The 19,880-nt window shown below is 44.0% G+C and overlaps 1 protein-coding gene across 1 annotated transcript in view; it reads right to left on the bottom strand.

The window, feature by feature from the left end:
• Positions 1-16,855, bottom strand: part of LOC147706023 (baculoviral IAP repeat-containing protein 7-like) — a 28,470-nt gene extending 11,615 nt beyond the window's left edge. Inside the window, exons 1-3 of the mRNA XM_086929016.1 lie at positions 16,827-16,855; positions 14,620-15,384; positions 2,284-2,383 (exon numbers count right to left, since the gene is read on the bottom strand). Of these exons, the coding sequence (XP_086785142.1) occupies positions 2,284-2,383; positions 14,620-15,223 (704 nt within the window). The 5' untranslated portion in view covers positions 15,224-15,384; positions 16,827-16,855. The remainder of the gene's footprint in view (positions 1-2,283; positions 2,384-14,619; positions 15,385-16,826) is intronic.
• Between the last annotated feature and the right edge of the window lie 3,025 nt (positions 16,856-19,880).

Below are 19,880 nucleotides of genomic sequence, written 5' to 3'. Positions count from 1 at the left end.
AACATTTTAAAGTTGATTTGCCATTTCGCAATAGTCAAATGGTACATTTTGATTGGGTAACAATTGGGATTTCTTGCTTGGGACCTAGAGCATTTTTAGGACACTGATTTAGAGAGGGTAAGTAGTAGCAGTAGGCAGAGGTGTAGATAAACAAACTAAAACGAAAAACTCAGTTTCCCCAGATGGCCCCTGGCAATTGCCAATTTTGATCTAGAACTCTTCAGGACCAGAGAAGTGCCACAGAATCAAGAGGAGAGGTGGTGTGGGCAAAGCAGATGCTGCAGAGGTCTGGAGGAGATTAAAGTGGTGTACCCCAGTTGCTTGAAAATATTGAAGGAGGGGAAATTCTCCCTCATCTAAAAGTCACGATCAAACTGACAACATTCATTCCGATCCTGCCCACCCTCCTCCAAACCCAATAACTTATTGAACAAGTGATATGGTAAGTCTGGTTAACATGACCTCTTGGCGCTAAACAAGTGGAATATAGCAGCTCCATGATCATTCAAGCCCTGCACAATTAACATTGTTCTATTCATCAGGCCTCCCATCTGAGGCTTTAAGGACCCAATATGGTCATTGATTACCAGACCTTCCTTTGATGGGTAGTGCTCCAGCACATCGCAGCAGCGGTACATTACTACCAAACAGTGTACAAGCACTTCACCATGGGAAGTAGGTACTCACGATACCCAGTGCACCTGTCTATTTGTAGTATAGATGACCCTGCTGCCTTCTTCAGATGAGCGAAGCTGCACCTTGACCACAATACTATACGTAATACAAATTTATTATAACAATCAAATCCTTTTGAGCTCATAAATTATCTGCTCATAGTATGTCAAATTATCACAAGACAAAATGTGCAACAGCCAAAAGGTATACGGAAACGCATAGTTTATTCCGTCATGTTTGACAAGCTTAACTGCAAAAATAGAATTTCAAAAGCGGTTGCTCCAAAGAGAACGTGCAAAGGAGTGAGTGGTGAGTGGGAATGATCCCAAGTGAAAGATATAAGGTTCAACAGTGCAATTGATAAAGGAATATCAAACAGGGTAACCTGGCCTAGAATTATTTTACATGGTCTATTTACAACATTTCACAATCCAAGATTATCTTTTGTAGGCACAACATAGATGGGGGTTAGTTTGGTCCAGGTTCAAAGGGTATAGGTGTTGACATTTCGACCAGACTTGAGCGCAGAGGGTATTTTGGACCTTGGCCTGTGGGTCTGCCTCAAGCCTGGGGTGGTACCCGAGTGTCACATCTAATAGATGATAAATTAGGGCGGTCAGAAAAGTGCACATATATATCTCCTTGAGAATTGATTTGACATGAATTGGAGCTTAACCGCAAGAATTTGTGGAGGAGACTAGTCAGTTCCTTACTAGTGCCAAAGCAGAGAGCAGTCGCTCTCTATGGAAGAGCATTAGTTCATATGCATAGTTCGACCACAACCCAAGTAGGAGGGTGGGCATACCACTAACAAGTCGGTTTTAAAGGCAATGGATGCCTGGAGACAAACACATGAACACATGGACAATTAAACAGTGATGCCTAGGGATTCAAGAATTTAAAAATGCTGTCTGGTAAGGGGGTAGGTTCCAGAGGCAGCCCACCCCGTCCTGAGGAAGACCCGAAGGCCAAGGTCTAAATTACCCTCTGCGCCCCAAGTCGGGTCAAAATGTCAACACCTATACCCTTTGAACCAGGACCAAACTAACCCCCCCCCATCTAGGTTGGGCCTACAAAAGATAATCTTGGATTGTGAAATGTTGTAAATAGACCATGTAAAATAATTCTATTCCTTTATCACACTGTTGAACCTTACTCTTAAATTTATTCTCTCTCACTTAGGAACATTCCCACTCACCAATCTTGAGCACTCCCTCCTTTGCACGTTCTTTTTGGAGAAACCACTTTGAAATTCTATTGTTTTTGCAGTTAAGCTTCTCAAACATGACGGAATAAACTAAGTGTTTTGTATACCTTTGGCTGTTGCACATTTTGTCAAGTGATAATTTTACATACTATGAGCGGATAATTTATGAGCTCAAAAGGACTTGGTTATAATGGATCTATAGGATTGGTTTGATGACCATTGTTTTTTTGTATCGAACTGTACCCAGGTCCACAAACTGTTATTGGGTTACACAATTTTTTTGTAATGGCACCTTATCCACAGGCAGGTGTTCAGTTGGTCAGTATATTTACGTTCTATTCACTAGGGGTGAAGTATTGGAAGTTGAAGACAAGTATTCCACATTCACTGTGCTCACTTACCTGGGAAAACTTTGGGCATGTCTCTTCCATGGGTCATGGTGCCCCTTCCAGTTACGAATCCCAGTACTGCAGTAGTAACACCTTACAAGGTCATCGTAACCTGCAGAAGACAATGCTGGTGAAAGGAATGGCTTAGCCATAAACCACCCCATGGTAACAGCCCACAAAATTCCAAACACTAATGTTTCCCTTACTGGCAGTGTCTTAAAGCAGAATACCCCCACTGTAGGATCTTAAGAGAATTTGGAATATTGGCTGACAGGACCATATACACTATGTTTGGGCATTTGCTATTTAAAATATCGGGTCTACTTCTATTTGACAAAGTAAATAAGTTTAACTAAAGATAATAAATGCACATAGGACCAATTCTGGGCCCCATTGATACAGCAGCTGTAGGCTGTACATTTGTAATGTATTATTGCACAGAGAAGTAAGATTCATAGGAATTTCTCTTACCAAATGACTTGCATCGAAAAACGTGTACACATTTAATGACATGCACCTGTGGAAAGTACTTACATTGGTCCTAAAATGCGCAGTGTTGAAAGATTAGCTTACACAACTCATATGTTTAATCAAATAGTGTTGAAGATAAAAGCAGCAAGCATGTCGCAGTACCCAGCTCCCAGGGTTTTCCATCTGAAACTGGTAGATCACGGTTGCTTAGCAGACATTAGGAACAAGCATTTGAAAATGCAATAAGTTTCGCATTTGCAAGAGTTTAATCTATTTAAAAGACAGACTTTTATTCATCTGTTTTGATTGTTATTTACAATGCCAATAGCTCAAGTTCTTGTTAATGAAAGACCCATTTCATATCAAAGAAGTGGCCGCCATTTCCCGGCGTGCATGTAAAATGAAAGTGCGCATTACATGCTGAATGTTGCAGGAAAGCATGTTGTGCCTGAAGTAGGAGAAGCTCACGGACTAAAGACATACTGAGTAACATAAGTAAAAGTGCCAGTCCTCGTGGGAGACTGCAAAAGACAAGGAGGGACTAACAAGCCTATTAAAGCAGAAGCTAACTTTTACAGAGGACAATGACACAAACAACTGAAAAATGTGAGTGGAGTGGGCGGAGTGTTAAGTCGGCTATAGAATGCCTTGCAGCGCACGCGCCACCCAGGTTTGACCCAGAAGTATTGCATCCAAGGAAACAACGTTCTACTACACGCTTTAGAGGGGTTAATGGGTGTAGCTCCAAAGCACACTGTATTAACGGGGGTGAGGTGTGAGAACCCCATAATTTCCAAGATAAGAATTAGAACGCTTCAAGCAGGTTTTGGACTGAGAATAAGTGCAGTATTTGTGACATTCTTTACCAGGGAACAAGGCAGACTGCGGCCCTATTGACTAATTTGTCAATTCACCAAACTCGTGTGTGATATTTTCTTTATTAGGAATAAATTACTTTGCTGCAGTAGTAGCCCTAAATAAAATATATAAAACATTTTAATCAAATAACCATAATCTGCAGGGATGCAGGTATCAATGACTGATAGTGTGTAAAAACACATGAGCTGTGTGGTCATGAAGCAAAGTTTTAAAAAATATAACATGTATTATATTCATACACAAAAAAAAAAATTGTATCAGAAACTGTGCGATGACCGATAAAGTAACATGCTTCACGTGTGACAACTCTAGTCAAAGTAGTTCTTTAAATTATTACTGGTTGTACAAGGGACAACAATGTTCAGACTTATGAATGATCAGTTGGGAAGGAGTTGGAATCGTTAGAAAAGGGGGATATTGGGCAGGTCTGTGCCCATAACACAGCCAAGATCTACACAACCTCAGGCGAATATATGAGTTATACAGATAAGTCTGGATTTCAGTAACATTGGCTATGCTGATCAAGCGCCTTTAGCATAAAGTCGACATCTGCCTGCAATTAGGGAAAGCTTGAGGAAAACACACGCTTTGGTTTGTTCATACACCTCTTTGGGGTTAGGATTTCTTTAAGTGCTGTTCATTTTAGCCTCGGTGACCCTGTTTTAGAGAGATTAAGTCTTGCAGAAAATTAATTACGTTCCAAATAAAAATAAAAAAAATAAAAGTCTAACGCGACTGTTTAGGGACATGATCCAGTAATAGTGAGGCTTTAAAGGGGACCAGCAATTTAGGCTCGACAACTAATGCAAAGCAACGCCAATTCAGCATGGGGTCTATGGATTTAGGCCACACCATAAGAGAAGGTATAAAACAAGGTTCAAGTTGGTAGAAGCAGTGTCTGGGTGCAAGTGCCCAACACTAAACTTTACTCATTCTGGGGCCTTGCCAAGTATGACCAAGGTTTTTGGGAATTCTGCAAGTGTTAACCAGTTATACAGCTTGAAAAAGAAAGGGATTGTGTTTGACTGGACAAAAGCTTCAGAAAGGCTTTGAGATTCATGAATATTGTTACTGCCACAGCCTTTAGTATGTTAGTTAGGATTAAAATAAACGCTGATAAATGAGGAGTCTAAAAAGGCTATGTGTAGTATTTTTAGACTGCTCAGTAGCGGAGTGGTTGTTACAAGGTGAACTCTATAATCACTTACATGCAGTTGGGGGGAGTTCAACATTCAGTTATTTTTTGTGGTTTTACCTTTTGTTAAATTGTACCACAAACCCTTAATGCAAGTGTAATCCAAGGTTTCTGCCCAGGATTTCCTGATGGACAGAAGGGTCAAGGAATTGGATTATGGTGCAGTAAGCAGGAGGACTGAATGATAAAGTTGTAGATTGTTGGTCCATGATAGCTCTGGTAAACGAAGGGAATGAGAATTAGAGTAAAGAGACTGTGGGGGGGAGGACGGTTTAATATGCAAAATAAGTGGAGTACAGCACTAGCAACAGATTTAATTGAAGGGTAAAGTGGCAGAACCTGGTCCACACAATACATTCTGAGATGGGGAGAATTTGGGAGTGAGAGCAAGGTATTGTGAAGACTATTTGAGGTGGTAAGATTACTTCTGATGAATTGGGAAAAAGAAGTCCCAGAAAGCCTGCCAAATACACAACATTTGGCAAGGAATGTCACCAAAACAGATCATACATGTTCTAAAGGTGCATGGTGAAACCCAGTTAAAGAACAGATTTTAGATGGTGAATGAGCCACTGCTGACAAATCTAAAAGAAGGCGTGTGGCACCATTGTCACCAGCCAGTACATGGCAGTCCTTCGGAATTGGGTGGTCAAGGAGCATTTATTTGTTTCCAGCTGCTGGAGCAAGGTCTCGTGAAAAAGGAGACTTGCCCCGATTCAATCTTCTCCTGTAACCGCTAACCCTGTATTAAAAATTTTGTTGAAATAACATGCATTTACATGACATTTGAGTACAAGATTGAAGCTTGTCTACGTGTTTGACTAACCAGTATCTCAGAAGTGATGCTAAAATGGCCGCAAACTGAAATGCTTTAGTGCGCACGAGTCTGCTGCATCTATGTAGTACGACGTAGCTATCGCTTGGAAGGAACTTTCTGCACTTGCACAGTAGCCAACAAGATGGCCACTCGAAACTCACATGCTTGCTGAAAAACAAACTATTATACTAATGCAGGAAGAGTAATATTAAAGTGAATGGGATTATAGTAGAGATAAGTGGTATACAGCGAAACCATTTATTTTTGATTGTATCATTTGCCTAACTCTTTCAATAGTGCTTATTATGGGCCTGGCTTTTTAAGCCACAGTCTATTCCCTCACGTTCCACGGCATGCGTGGTGCTACGTAGATGGAAGACGCCATGTTAACTTGATCGGTCAAGGCTGAAATTTGTTACTTTCACGGTAACCGGAACAGACTACGGAAATGCCCGACAACTTTTATTCCCTCCCTAAATTGTGACAATTACATTGTGAATACAGGTGGATGTATAAAACTTAACGGGTGAGATGTTAAACAAAGAACTGAAAGAAATATTGAGAAAATAAGCATGATGTGATCACCTCCCCTTGCCTGTCCAATCAGAGTTAGGAGGGTCATAAATTTGAAACATTAATGGGCGGTACTAGCATACAGAAATGTAAAATTAAGGTAGCATTAGTTAAGCTAGCTAGCTAGAGACCAGGATGCTGTCCGAGTGGACAGAAGTCCCAGACAGATGCAGAAAAATTGCTGAACCAATTATCTTAAGCAAATTTAGAAGAACGCGGAAGAATCTCTAGGAGGAATAGTGTGTCAGAGGGGCGCTACGCAAGTGTCAGTGATCGAGAGGTAATCATTGCATTGTACTCCGTCCTGAATCCCTGGTTTGCCAGACCTTGCCTGGGGGACCCTTTCCAATTCTTAGGCCTGGGAGTTGGATTCCAAACCGGTTGGACTTGGCCCTTTTGGCATTTTGCTTTTCTGTGACCTGATATTGGTAATTTTTTACCTCTGCACACTTTAGCACTGTGGCCCAGTGTAAAGTGCGTACGCACTCTGAGTGCGTGTGGTGAGATTGGCCTGCCCTCCCATAGGAATGCATGGGGGAATATGTGTGTCCATGGTAATTCCTGGTATGCGAGGAGTGCAGGAGGAGAGTTTAGAATGTATGAACTAGTGAGAATAAATGCTGTGCAATGGTGTGCGCAGATTTATGGAGACTGGTGGAGAAATGCCACTTTCAGAAGTTGGCATTTGTGTGCTATGTGTCTGCCTGCCTGATCTGAATTGCATGTCTGGCTTGTGACTGACAGGGGCTGGATGGTGTGGGTGGCTCCAGGAGACGGGGTGAGTCAGCCCAGTGATGAATAGAGAGATCTGCATGCAGATGGGAGGGAGGAGTTGCACCTGGGACCTGAATAGGGCTGTGCCTTTCCTCCACAATGCTGGATATGCCCCTTGGTGCGTCTGATCACTGAGCCCCACTTAATAGGAAAGAGGAGCCTGGTAAACAGGGTGCTCCAAAACCAGTTACAGCTGGTTTCCCAAGCCCTGTGTGGTGTCGCAAAGGAAAATGTCCTATAAAAGAAGGGGCTGTGACCCCATGAAAATGTTGGTCTGTTCCTGACTTGAGGGGGGCCTGCTGCTGGGCTCCAGGAGGACCGGCCCCTGGGGACTGCCTCCCTGCTGGAGGGCCCTTTGGGTTGGCCTACCTGGGACCAGCCCTTTGCCCTCCTTCACCCTAAAGGGCTTACTTTGGACCAAGCGCATAGATAGCGCTATATCTTTTTATTAGAGTGCCGTTTATCTTTCTTTAAAGAAGCGCTAGTGGCCTGCAGCACGTAGCTGCACTGTGTGGGATTTACCCACTGCCCCTGTATTATAGAGAACAGACTGTACTACAGCCCTTCAAGCTGACCCTCTTGACGGAATTCTCTTTTCACAGATCAATACCCACTTGGACCAGACTCTGAAATCTCCTAGAGTCCCCCCCCCGCCCTCGGCTGAGACATGTCCGAGCTCCATAGGGCTGTCAACTCAACCCCCCCCCCCCACACATTGTTCTGATGAAGACCCTTTGTGACCAGTCTATGACTGCCATAGCTCTGACAGACATGCTTTTAACTTTTTTTTTTTTTAAACTTTGCTGCCGATTGAATTTGCACTTCATTGGATTTTAGCCTGCATTTAAAATGTTTGCTACACGTACCAGAGGCTGCTTGCTGCTCACGCTAGTGCACCCCAGTCAGTCACAGCAAATGCCGTTTGTGTGGTCACCACTCAATTCTGGGAGTGAGGTGTTTCGAGTGGTGAGCTGGCTAGTTGCCCACGCCTCACATCCTTCATAAACCATAAGAGCGGGCACGCAGGGGACGCGCGAAGCGGGCGCGCCGTCTGCATGCCGAAGGTGGCCAAATGAAAGTCCATCTGCGCCTGGCCCGGGCCTAGGGCAAGGACCCCTACCCAAAGTAAAAGAAATCCAGTTAGGCTAGTTTACAGTAGCAATGAAATACTTTAAACTTAGGACTAATCCACACTGCCCTATACTAAACCCGCTGTCTGATGTTAAACACTGCTCAAGTTGTGAACTTCTCTTTAACTATACGCTGAGTGAAACGTTAACTCTGCATTGCCCGCATACCAGTAGGGAAGCAAATAAAGTGGTCGAAGCAGCCCTAATCAATGCACGGTCCTTAGTGAAAAAAATATGAAGTAGCTAGCCTAATTGTAATATACAGCAGGTCTAGGTCGTGAGTTTGAGACTTTGGCAGATGAAGCCTCAAGGTGTAGATCTGGCACTGGCTCTCCCTGGGGGTTATACGATAATTTGTGCAGATAGGAAAGGAAAACGAAGGGGATGGCTAGCCATTATCTGCAAAGAAGACACAGGCTAGGGGCTCGGCTACATGTAGCAGCCCAACTGCGAGACCTTATCATTCCAGATTGCCAATACTAAAAACTATACATTTGAAGGCCTTCTGCTTTATAGACCGCCAAAGGCAAAAAAAACCCTGCCACAACTACTTGGTCCTTTCCTAGAGTCCAGTATAAAAAGGGGTAGATTATACTATACTGGGGAACTTTAACCTACACCTAGAAAAAGACAGATAAAAGCACGCTATTAATCTCGGAGACAATGGCCAGCTGTTTCCCCGACACAAATGGTCCAGCAGGATACACATAGCTGTCATACACTGGATGGGATTTTCTCCTCCAATACTAAATATTGAAATAATTCGGTCCCATGGTCGGACCACAAAGTGAAAAAATTATCCTTGACGATAGAAGAACAGCAAAGGCAACCCAGGCAAGGCATTCTATCTACCAGGACTGGGCTAAAATGGACACTCAATTTACAGGAACAACTCTATGACCATACTGGAATTAGGCTCTAATAATACAGCCACCGATCAAGTAAACACCTGGATTAAGTCAGCAGTCTTCATTGCTGCCCCCATAAAAAAGAAACTCAGGAGGAAAAATATTTCAGAACCTTGGTTCTTGGAGGCAAATGTTACAAAAGTAGACTTGTAGGAGGGCCAACTATGAGGTAGAGGCTAAAGAAACCTACTGTAGGACTTTGGCAACTTATAGAAAAAAATTAATAGTTGAAGAAAAATGTGCCCATTTTACAAAGAAGATAAGTGAGGCTAAAAATTATAGTAAAGAACCGTTTGCCACAGCTAAAATGTAGACAAATCTCGCCTCAAACAAACAGAAGGTAGCACTGTCCTATGTAAGACGCTGGGCCATTTTTCCGTTGACAAAGTGAAATTAGTCTATGAATCCGTTATTACCACCAACAGCTCTAATTCGTCACAAGCAAAGGTACACCCTACCTAACCCTTGCAGGGAAACAAACTGGGACTCTAGGGTTTCGGTTTGTTACCCAGTCAGTAGAACAGATACGTCAAATAATAATGACAACCAAGTCAAGAGGCCCTACGGACCCTAGTCCACCTAAGGGGCTACATCTGTTCCCAGAGCTACTCCGCAAACAACTTCAGTTGCTTTTTGCAAAGATAATACAGGGGAGTGGTTTCCCAGATGCTTGGAAACTGCATCTGTCCTGCCTCTGCTAAAAGAGCCCAATCTGGATCCGCTAGACCCGGAAAATTACAGGCCAATTTCAAGAATACCCTTTACGGCAATAGTGCTGGAAAAGCTTTTGAATTAAAAGCTGGCTGGTTCTCAGTTCTACCCATGCCTTAGATCAATCACAGTATGGGTTCAGGGAGGAACACAGGACAGAGACAGCACTGATCTTAGCAGCAGAGGAGCTCAGGAGTACTGGATGCAGGTGGGAAGACTGCCTCGGTTCTTTTAGATCTATTGGCAGCCTTCAACACGGTTATCAGGATATACTCCTGACCAGTCTAGCAGAACTGGGAATGCATGACTCAGCACTCGCATTGCTATCATCGTTCCTGGGGGGGAAGAAAACCTTTGCAGTTAAACGAGGGGAGAATACTCTCAATCTTTTCAGTCTCCTTGATGGGGTGCCACAGGGATCTTCCCTGAGCCCCACCCTCTAATATATATGTTGCCCATTAGCAGCTATCAGAAACTGGGTTACTCCCCAGTTTCCTACGCCGATTACACCCAAATAGTGTTACAAAAGGGGGTGGTAATGGACGGAGCATCTGAACCAATCAAACACTCACACCCAGTCAAAAGGTCTGGGTTTAATCCATCACCGTTCTTTAGCCCACTCTGCCACCCAAGTTCAGACATGGCTATATGCAAATCAGTCCGACCCTGTGCCTCATGGAAACAGTCCAGCCCGAACTGTCAAGCCATGCCTTCTCTGGACCAGAAACAAGCTTCCGAGGACCGGTTTCTGGCATTCCAGCCGTCTTCAGGCTGGCTTGCTTGAATCCAGTGGCAAAGTGAGCAAGGGACTCACGTCTGAGCATACCCTGCCACACTCATGGCGGCCAAAAGCGGTACAAAAGGGGGTGGTAATGGACGGAGCATCTGAATCAAACACCCAGTCTTTTGACTGAGTTTGATTGATTCAGATGCTCCGTCCATAAACACCCCCTTTTGTACCACCCAAATAGTGTTGTCAATCTCCAACAATTGAGACGAAACAGCAGACAGGTTTAGTAATTGCATGGAACAAGTCAACCGTTGGATGCCACCAAACGGTCTAAAATCAAACGGTGATAAAACAGAGGTCATGCCACTGGGGGCGTTGCCCAACATTTGGGCGCACAAATGGTGGCCTGACAGTTTGGGCAAATGCCAGTCACTGGTGGACAAAGTTAGGAATTTGGGCTTTGTATTTGTTACCAAACGAACATTAAGCCCATATTAAAATCTCCTCCTCAGTGTGGTATATTCTGAAGTTGATAACAAAAAGGCTCTTGCCGTTTATTCCTGTAGAAACCTGTAAAACTTTGATAACCATGCTGGCTTTGTCCAGGTTGGGCTACGGAACGCTCTGTATGCTGGGCTACAAAATCAACTGCTGTTAAAACTTCAGCGCCTTCAAAGTGCTGTAGCTAGGTTAGTCCTGGACATCACCAGGTCTGAGCCAGTGGCCCACAGACTAAGAAACCTCCACTGGCTCACGATTGAGAAAAAGATACCGTTCAAGTCAGCCTGCCTGGCATACAAGGCTTTTCAGGGGGATGGGTTCCCAATTTCTAAAAAACTAACTTGAAGCAGTATGAACCGCCAAGGAAACTCAGATCAAGCGATGCAAAGCTGATTAATACTCCCAGATTTAAGCAATTGAGATGGTGAAGGGGGGTGGGGGGGTTATGAGAAGTTTTCTGCTGCATACAGCAGAGACCTGGTACCAGTTACCACTCAATAAAAAAATAGCCCTTCACTGCTATTATTCCGAAAGGCTGTAAAAACCTGGCTCTTCTCAGCATAGCTTGAATTCCATCTCGGGCAGTACCAGTCTTCATGCATTTGACTCAGCGCCAAGATGCCTTGGGGCATTAGTGTGCACTATAAATTTTATATCTTATCAAACCGGGGCACCACTAGGGTTGAAACGTTGACATATTCCAGGTCCAGACCTACCAAGACTCCATAGAACGGAAGATAGGAGTCGCTGGTGTGAACACATTATCTGGCTCATCACCCACTGGTCCATAGAAACCATGACCACCCTGTATATACTGTACACTTGTTGAGCACTATTGTCACATAATCACCCCATATCCATGTAAATATTTCTTGTTGACAGCATCCGTCTACTGTGATTATCTATGATAGAATCAATTCTGATAAAAAGAAAAAGGTACAAGCCTAAAATTTCTGTCCTAATTTCCTTAAAGAGATATGTGTTCTTACCCCACAGGCATGTTCTAGAGGTTGCTTCCGTTATTACATATGCACTACGAGCAACATTAATGAAGGTACTTTCTATCCGACAGAACTACTTGTTGTTTAATTGATACTTAAACAGGTTGTGAGGGACACAGGGTTACCCCATTATTATCTAATCATGTTTATTTCTCCCAGCTGTACCGCTGAGGTGGACAGCAACAACGTCTTAGGTAATTTCTGAGTCCCCATGGGGCTCTTTTAGCATGTGTAGTGCCAGTGCTTGTTTGGTGGTTTCCAGCCGTCCGTCGAGAGCGCAGGCAGCTGCAACCTTTGTGGACAGTTTCATTTAGAGTCCTAGAGAGGGGCTCTGGGGGCACCTCAGTGCCAGGGCTCATTTTCACAGCTGCCCAGCAATTGGTGGGCAGCTGCCACAGTTGCCAGTTGGCCAAGGGCCAGTTTGTGTGGGCACCCCAGATTAATGTACACTGTTCATGCTAATTAATGCCTAAGGTGATTCATGTGTTCTATGCTAATGTGATTCATGCCTGATATGACTTAGGCATCCTATATTTTAGGATACAGGAGCTAGCTCAGTTCAGTATTGCGCCAGTAGTTCCTGGTTGTGCTCAACAGGTACTAGTTGTGCTCTACAGGTACAATTGGGGATTTGTGATGGTTGCGACAGTGGCCCTGTCGTGTGTAAATAGTCCTCTGTAAATACTGCCTAGTGCCAGTTGGCACAGTGTACATTGTGTGATTATGATCTAATGTGTTTGACAATACAAACAATACAAAGGCTATTTTTGATATGACCTTATATGGAGTTACTTTTGTGGTGTGCCTAGTGGGTGTGGCGCTAATGCTTTATACATTGCATCTGGGATAAGCCCAACTGCTCATGCCATGCTACCAAGGGGGTAAGTGGGGGTTATCTTTGGCGTGTAACTCCCTTGCCCTGACTGGAGTGGTGTCTCTGCCTGGCTTTGGCGCAAGCCCTAGCCAGCCAGAGATCCCATTTCTAACATCATACTAGGTAACTATACTAAATCTGTATTTTGCGCTTGTGCTTTTCTCTATCCTCTCCCTTTCATGCAGTGTCATTTCAAAGTATAAATGAACATATCTGGATTGATTATTTCAGTCTTCCTTCCTATGAGAGATGGAGTTTATTCTGCACTGTGCAAGTGGTTCACAGGAATTTTACTCAAAGATAAAAAAAAAGTTAATACAACCTGACTCATCATTTCCAGTGTGCAAATATATTGAAATACTATGTAATTTCACCATCAACTAGTTCCAACTAATGGTTCATTGGCCAGAGGAAAGAACTTTTGGTAATGAAAGATTAGATAGGGACTAGAAATACCTAATCTTGAGGATAATAAAACATGACCCTAGAGGTTACTGCCAGCGTGTTGTAAATGAATTTATGGGCACAGGTGAGTATGTGGTGTTAGATTAACTGGTGCCGGTAACCCACTGGAACACAGCTAAGGAACTGTGGTTGTGTTGAGTGGTTTCGGTTTCAAATGGGTGTGGGTAGTAGTTAAGAATCTTGGGACCGTCGCTATGATAACAAATTGCTTTTATTATGGAAGAAACTAGAAAAAGGTATGCCTAACGCCATTAGCACTAATGGAGTGAAATTGGTTTTCTGAAAAAAATTAGTAAAAAAATTAAATAAATGAGCTTGGGTCCAATACACAGAACACTGGTTTGGTGAACAGGATGAATCTCATGATCACAGGTAGTAGGTAACCTATAAAAAGGAGGAAAGTGAAGTCCATTCTTGTGGGCTCACCATAAAGCTCCTAACGCGGCAGCAGGCAAGTATCCTTTTTATGATTGGCAGGGAAGGATGCCTAGTTCGAGATTTTCCTCTTTACGTTTGGACAGGAGGAAAGGAAATCAATTAAGCAGTCTGGATATTGAGAGGTGCGACCATGAAGAACCAGCAGACAACAAGGTATAAGATAGATGAGGTAGCATTGTGAAGACAGAGTGCTGGGGAAAAAACTAAGATTGGGGGGGGGGGGTGGGGGGGGGGAAGAGTAGTGGCGAGGAAGAGAAGAATGGCCCATCCAAATTCTCCAGTCGACAGAGGGGCGTGATAGTGTAGAAGAAAAAAATAAGTGTGCCTTGACTCTTTAGAGGTCCAGAGGACATTGGTACTGCTGCATGCAAATAACAGTGAGAAATAAAAAAGTAGGGTAAGGTTATATCACTTCTCATTTTTGCATTGGTCTAACTATATTGCTATGTAGAATATGGTCTTTTGTTAGTATGAAGGGTTTTGAGCATAGAGTATTTTTGACTGAAATGGACTTGGTCACCAAGTTCTGTGCGCCATCTCTGGATGCGTTAGGACAATTATCCCAAGTTAGCGTCTTGACAAGTTGAATCTAACCTTAACCAAGCAGGACTGAGTTTGCACTAAAGTACTGGTAAATTTATAAATCTAGTTTCACCGTTTTTTTTTTTTTTTAGAGCAGGAAGCCTAGATATAGGATGGTGACGGGGGGGGGGGGTGACTGGCTCTAGCCCCTTCTCGCGTTGCATGCAATGAAACCGTAGCATAAATAGCTGTGTTGCCACCTTGAAGTAAAGGGCACATTAATTCCATTCTAGCATAAAATAAATATATTTGGCATGACACCATGCTTAATGCATGGTCTCCGCAGTATCATCACTCACCAACATAATAAAAGCCAGCCCGGGCGAGTTCACTCGGCAGCACCTTGTCCTTCGGCCAGCCGCTGAAAGAGTACTCCCGCTTCCATTCGCGTGCCATGTCCGGGCGCGCTGCGTGGTTTAATAATCTGGAGGCCTCCGGGCTCCTTCTCCGAAGTCCATCCATCCAGTCCGGGCTTCGACCCACTGGCTGATGCTTGGGGATGTTGCCCACTTCCCTGCCCATGACAAAGTGGCAGTACGGGACGCACTTCCGGTGCTCCTGCATGGCACTTGCCCGAAAGTGCCTGCATTTCAGAATGCCACCACAGGAGAAACACTGGACCCGGTCCTTAGGCCCCACGTAAAATAAGCCAGCGGTGGCCAGCTCTGCGCGAAACGCCTCGGAAGCGGATGGCCACCTTTCGAAGGACCTCAGCCTGTTGAGCTCGCGCTTCATCTTCTCCTGCGTGCAGTCGGGGTTCCTCGCGCCAGCTTGCAGATTCTCGTAGGTCTTCCCAAGGTGCTCGCGCACAGCAGCGAGGACACCTCCAGATTCGATTGAGGTGGAGGAGCGACGTCTGGCACCTCGAGGGGCATCTGGCCGACAGTAGGCGTAGTTACTCATACCGCTTACGCTCAATATGAGAAAGTAGGGGGGTCTCAAGTTTGAGGGCACCAGGCAGGATTCCTACACACCAGTGGCGTGTCTGCTGCAGCGCCCAGTGGATTATCCAAGAAGGCCGATTTAGTCTCTTAAGGTTCCGACAGTGAGAATATACACAGTTCCTAAAATAAAAACAAATATATGGGTTTTAAGGAGATTGGCCAGTAATAGACCCGAACATCGTCACAAATAGCAAGTGGTGAGGGGGCTTGCGCAGAGGGGTGATACCAAAGTCATTAAATAAAACAACCGACTCCAAATACTAGGACCACATCCCCCAGAATGCATTAACTCACTCGTGGACCCTGTGGTAGAGAAATATCCCTATATCAGTAAAGTAGGGAGCAAGGTAATGCAGGAGGTGCACGCACATGACATCTGCAGCGGACTAGTAATTGTTGCATTTTTAGTACCCAGATTTTGGTGTGGGACGATAGGGGAGGCCGGCACATTTACTTGTTTGCCTTGGGGCCCATGACAGCCCTGCGTTATAGGGAGCCAGTTAATAGAGTAATTTAGGACAGATTGAGCATGGGTGGTGGCGAGTTTAGCATCCCTGACAAACAGAAGTCATACCCTACAAACCAACAAATACATTAACCTGTAAGAGCAGAACCCAGAGGCAACTGAGCCCAATGTATGGCTGTATTTTACAGCGTAGTGGTCGGCAGATGATGGTGTAGCATTTATATTTTTTACCTTACACAGGGGTCCCAACTGCCATGCTATGACAAAGCCATCATTAGTACTAATTAGATGGGGTATTTCAGTCAAAACGGATTCACCACCCCCTTCAGGAGTATTATATACATGAGAACTAGTTGCTTACACAAAGACAAACATGTTTGTTAGGCACGAGGAGAGATTAAGTGATCCGCCCAGAATCACAGGATGGTGAGCGTCATTGCGGAGATTCGAACCCGGTTCCCCTTAGGCTCCCCTCTTCCCTAGATTTTAGAGCCACCGCTCTAATCGTTAGGCTACACCCTCTTCCCCGTTAGATGGTGGAAGGTGCAGCAGGTGAAATGAAGAGAAGGCAGCCTCAGTATTCGGCAACCCTAAACTCTTAAGAGAATCTTTAGGGCCATCAGCTTCCTTATTTTATAAATCAAGCACTTATGTCCTACTGCAAAACATTTCTTTAGCAAATTATTATTGTGTCTGCACAGACCTGACAACATGAGAAAAAAGTGCAGAAGAGAAAACGAGAAATCACAGATTGGTACCCTGCAGTTAATTTCAGTCAGATTGCATACACATATAAATATGTCGACAGGCCCTCGTGGCTAGTAAAAGGTTTGTTTTTTAAAGTAGAACAAATGTATATTTTGCCAGGCATTGGAAATTAATCACCAAAATAACTAGGTACGAGCGAACTAAACCAAAAAGTATGTGCCATGCCACGCCACATAAAAAGAGAACATTGTTAAGCAAACATTAAGCACAAAAGCAGTGGAAAAACAACTCCACAAAATTAAGCAAGCAGATAAAACGCACGAATGCTCTCAAAACGTTAAAGAAAAACAAAAAAAATCATCCACAGCTCTGAAACACAAAACGTTACCGGCAAAGAAGAACTCGCCAAACGAATGAACTGACGAGGCCACATCCACTTCCTTTTACATGAATTACCTACCCCACGTGATCACTATCTGGTCCACAGAATGCCTATTCGTCCCAGGTGAGGCCTATTCATTGGTCCTTAATGGACACAGACTCCAATATCGATCTTTAAAGAGATAGCGTCATATCCACAGCATCCAGGCGCTGTAGTTAAAATGTGGGACGGAGCAGGTGCTCACAGCAGGGACAGCCTAGACTAGGTGATAGCGTGACGTGAGCAAGGTGTTGGTGTTTCTTTATGGATTTGTGGAATGCATGGAAGACTTTCTAGGCGCCGAGAGCTGAGAAACTGTCAGTCTCGGGAGAACGAATTGCACCGTGTCCCAAGTACCCGTTATTTACTCTACCCAGGGTTCTTTAAACTTAATGATGCATTATGGGGGTTGTAGTTTAGGGTCGCTTCGGTTGAGCCAATTGTGCTAGTGCTTAATTTCACAACATTTTTGCAAAAGCAAATGACAGGGCAGGATTCATGGTGGATTGGAATCGTCCTGTGTCTTTTAAATCATATTTGGTCTTTACTGCTTTCTAGACAACAGACTAAATCGGCCTCCTTAGATAAGTGGGCACTGCAGCAGCCCCGCCACTGGTGGGATGGAATCCTGCCTGGCACCCCGAAACTTGAGGAGCCCCTATTTTCTCGTATAGAGCGTAAGCCGTATGAGTAACTACGCCCATTGTCTGCCAGATGCCCTTCGAGGTGCCAGGCGTCGTTCCTGTGCTCGAACTGATGGTTTCCGCTAGGGTGACCAACTGGCATAGGTGCAAATTCAGGACGGTGAGTGTAAACATTCAGGACAAAGGGTCAAAATTCAGGACAAAATTCAGGACAAAAGGTCAAAATTCAGGACAAAACTTCGGGACAAAAGGTAGGTTTTACAGATACGTCAGAGGTGGTCGCGCAATAGTATATATGTAAGTAAACAGACAACCAAGTCAAAATAGGTTTATATTAGGTTGAGACAATCGTACACTTCACGGTTTTTCAGTATGGCTGCAGCTTGCTGCCTTAGACAATTCAAAATTCGCATCTCACTCCAGCAGGTACATCAATCACCAGACAATGGTGAACCACACCTGAATATAAGTAAAGCCGCTTTTATTGTTGATTGAAAACTACTGGATATATAAGGAACTTTGGAGTGCCAGCCCCCTGTAACAAAACAGCCAGTGCCAGCCTCTCAGGGAAACACCTGATGCCCAGTCCGGCCAGTCCTGCCTTGCTATCACCCTTCAATTGTGCCCCTCATCTTCGATTAGACCGTCTCTCATGTGTATTTAATTTCTCTTATAGTGTTACTCATCCCAATTATGTAGGGCAGGGTGTCGGAGTGCGTTACATCACACACATTATATAGAGACAATGACTCATATTAACGTGAAAGTCATTGTATAGGAAATGCTACTTAAGATAATGGGTGCTACAAGGTGTAATTGTTCTTTTATCTATTATTCAGTCTTTCACCATTCATTCTGTCCTTTCATCTATGTGCCCATTTATATCCAAACATATTCAACCAATTGCAAACCTATCCACCATATATCCTTCCATCCATCATTACACTCATCCATCCCTCCATCCACCCTTTCAGTCATCCATCCATTATTCATCTACCCACCCTTTCACCCCATCCATCTGTACAGTCATCCATCCACTCTTTCACCCATCCATCTATTCCCTCATCCATCCAGCCATTTACCCTTTCACCCATCCAGCCATTCATTCATTCACTTACTCATCCACCCATTCACCCTTTCAGTCATTCATCCTCCCTTTCTCTCTCCATCCCCCTTTCACTTATCCATCCATCCATCCATCCATCATCTACCCATCCATCTACTCATCCATTCATTTATTCCATCCATTGATCCTATTACTCATCCATCCATTCACTCATCCATCCATCCGTTCTCTCATCCATCCACCCTTTCACTTCTTCTCTCATCTATTCATCCTTTTGTCCATCTACCCCTTTCACTCATCCATCCATACATTCACCCTTTCACTTATCAATTCAATCCATTCATCCTTTCAGTCATCTATCCAGCCATTCACTCGCCCATTTTCTAAGCTTTCACTCATCCATCCATCCTTTCATACACCCATCCACCCTTTTACCCATCCATCTACCCTTCCACCCATACATCCATCTATTTACCCTTTCCCTCATCCATATTCCCACTCATCCATCCATCCTTTATTTTATCTATCCATTCACCCTTTCATTCATTCATTCATCCATTCAGTCATCCATCCAGCCATTCACACATTCCTTCACTTATTTACTCACCCACCGTTTCACATTATGAGCTGAGCCTTTGTCTACAGAGTTGCAGACAGAAGAGGCCCATCAAGAACTTCACCTTGCCGTAGTTCCTAAAGCAAGGGGTGGGGTGGGGTGGGGTGGGGGAAAGTTCACTATGCCCCTGCACATAGGCAGTCTGAAAACTTAGAAGTCATGAGTCATGCATGATGCACAGTGCCAGGATGTGAGGTGACTGTGACATGGTGTTGTTTCCAGGGCTTTAAGTGGTGTAAAAAAACTGGGGGGTCTCTTCAAAGGGGGTGTTCGATGTAATTAAGGGCGTAGTTTAAAACACCTAGGCTAAAAATCAGCGCTAGCGTAGTGTTCCTCCCGACTGGTATTATGTTGTTTATGTCTTTGCATCCAGATATATATATATAAAACAGCAAGTATCATTACACCAACAAAAACCAGCACTATTGGCTTTGTCAATGGTTGTCAGTTGCTTAAAATAAAGAAAAAAGCAGCAACCATGGCTTAGTTGGATATAATATTGAAAATACTTCAGTTAAAAAATGATGAGACAGTGAAAGAACGATAACCCGTTCTATTTAACTTATTTTACAGGCTTCTTTATATACACTGTTTTCTCACGTTGCTAAAGTTGCAGCATTAGCGTTTTGCTTTTTATTTTACAGAATGCCCTGCTGTACACTGAGGCAGGAGGAGGCCGCCACATGATTTACCAG

The sequence above is a fragment of the Lissotriton vulgaris genome, chromosome 7 (genome assembly GCF_964263255.1).
Source record: "Lissotriton vulgaris chromosome 7, aLisVul1.2, whole genome shotgun sequence".
NCBI classification, from domain to species: Eukaryota; Metazoa; Chordata; class Amphibia; order Caudata; family Salamandridae; genus Lissotriton; species Lissotriton vulgaris.
The sequence above is the reverse complement of the archived record's forward strand: the minus strand, read 5'-3'. Positions and strand labels throughout refer to the sequence as shown.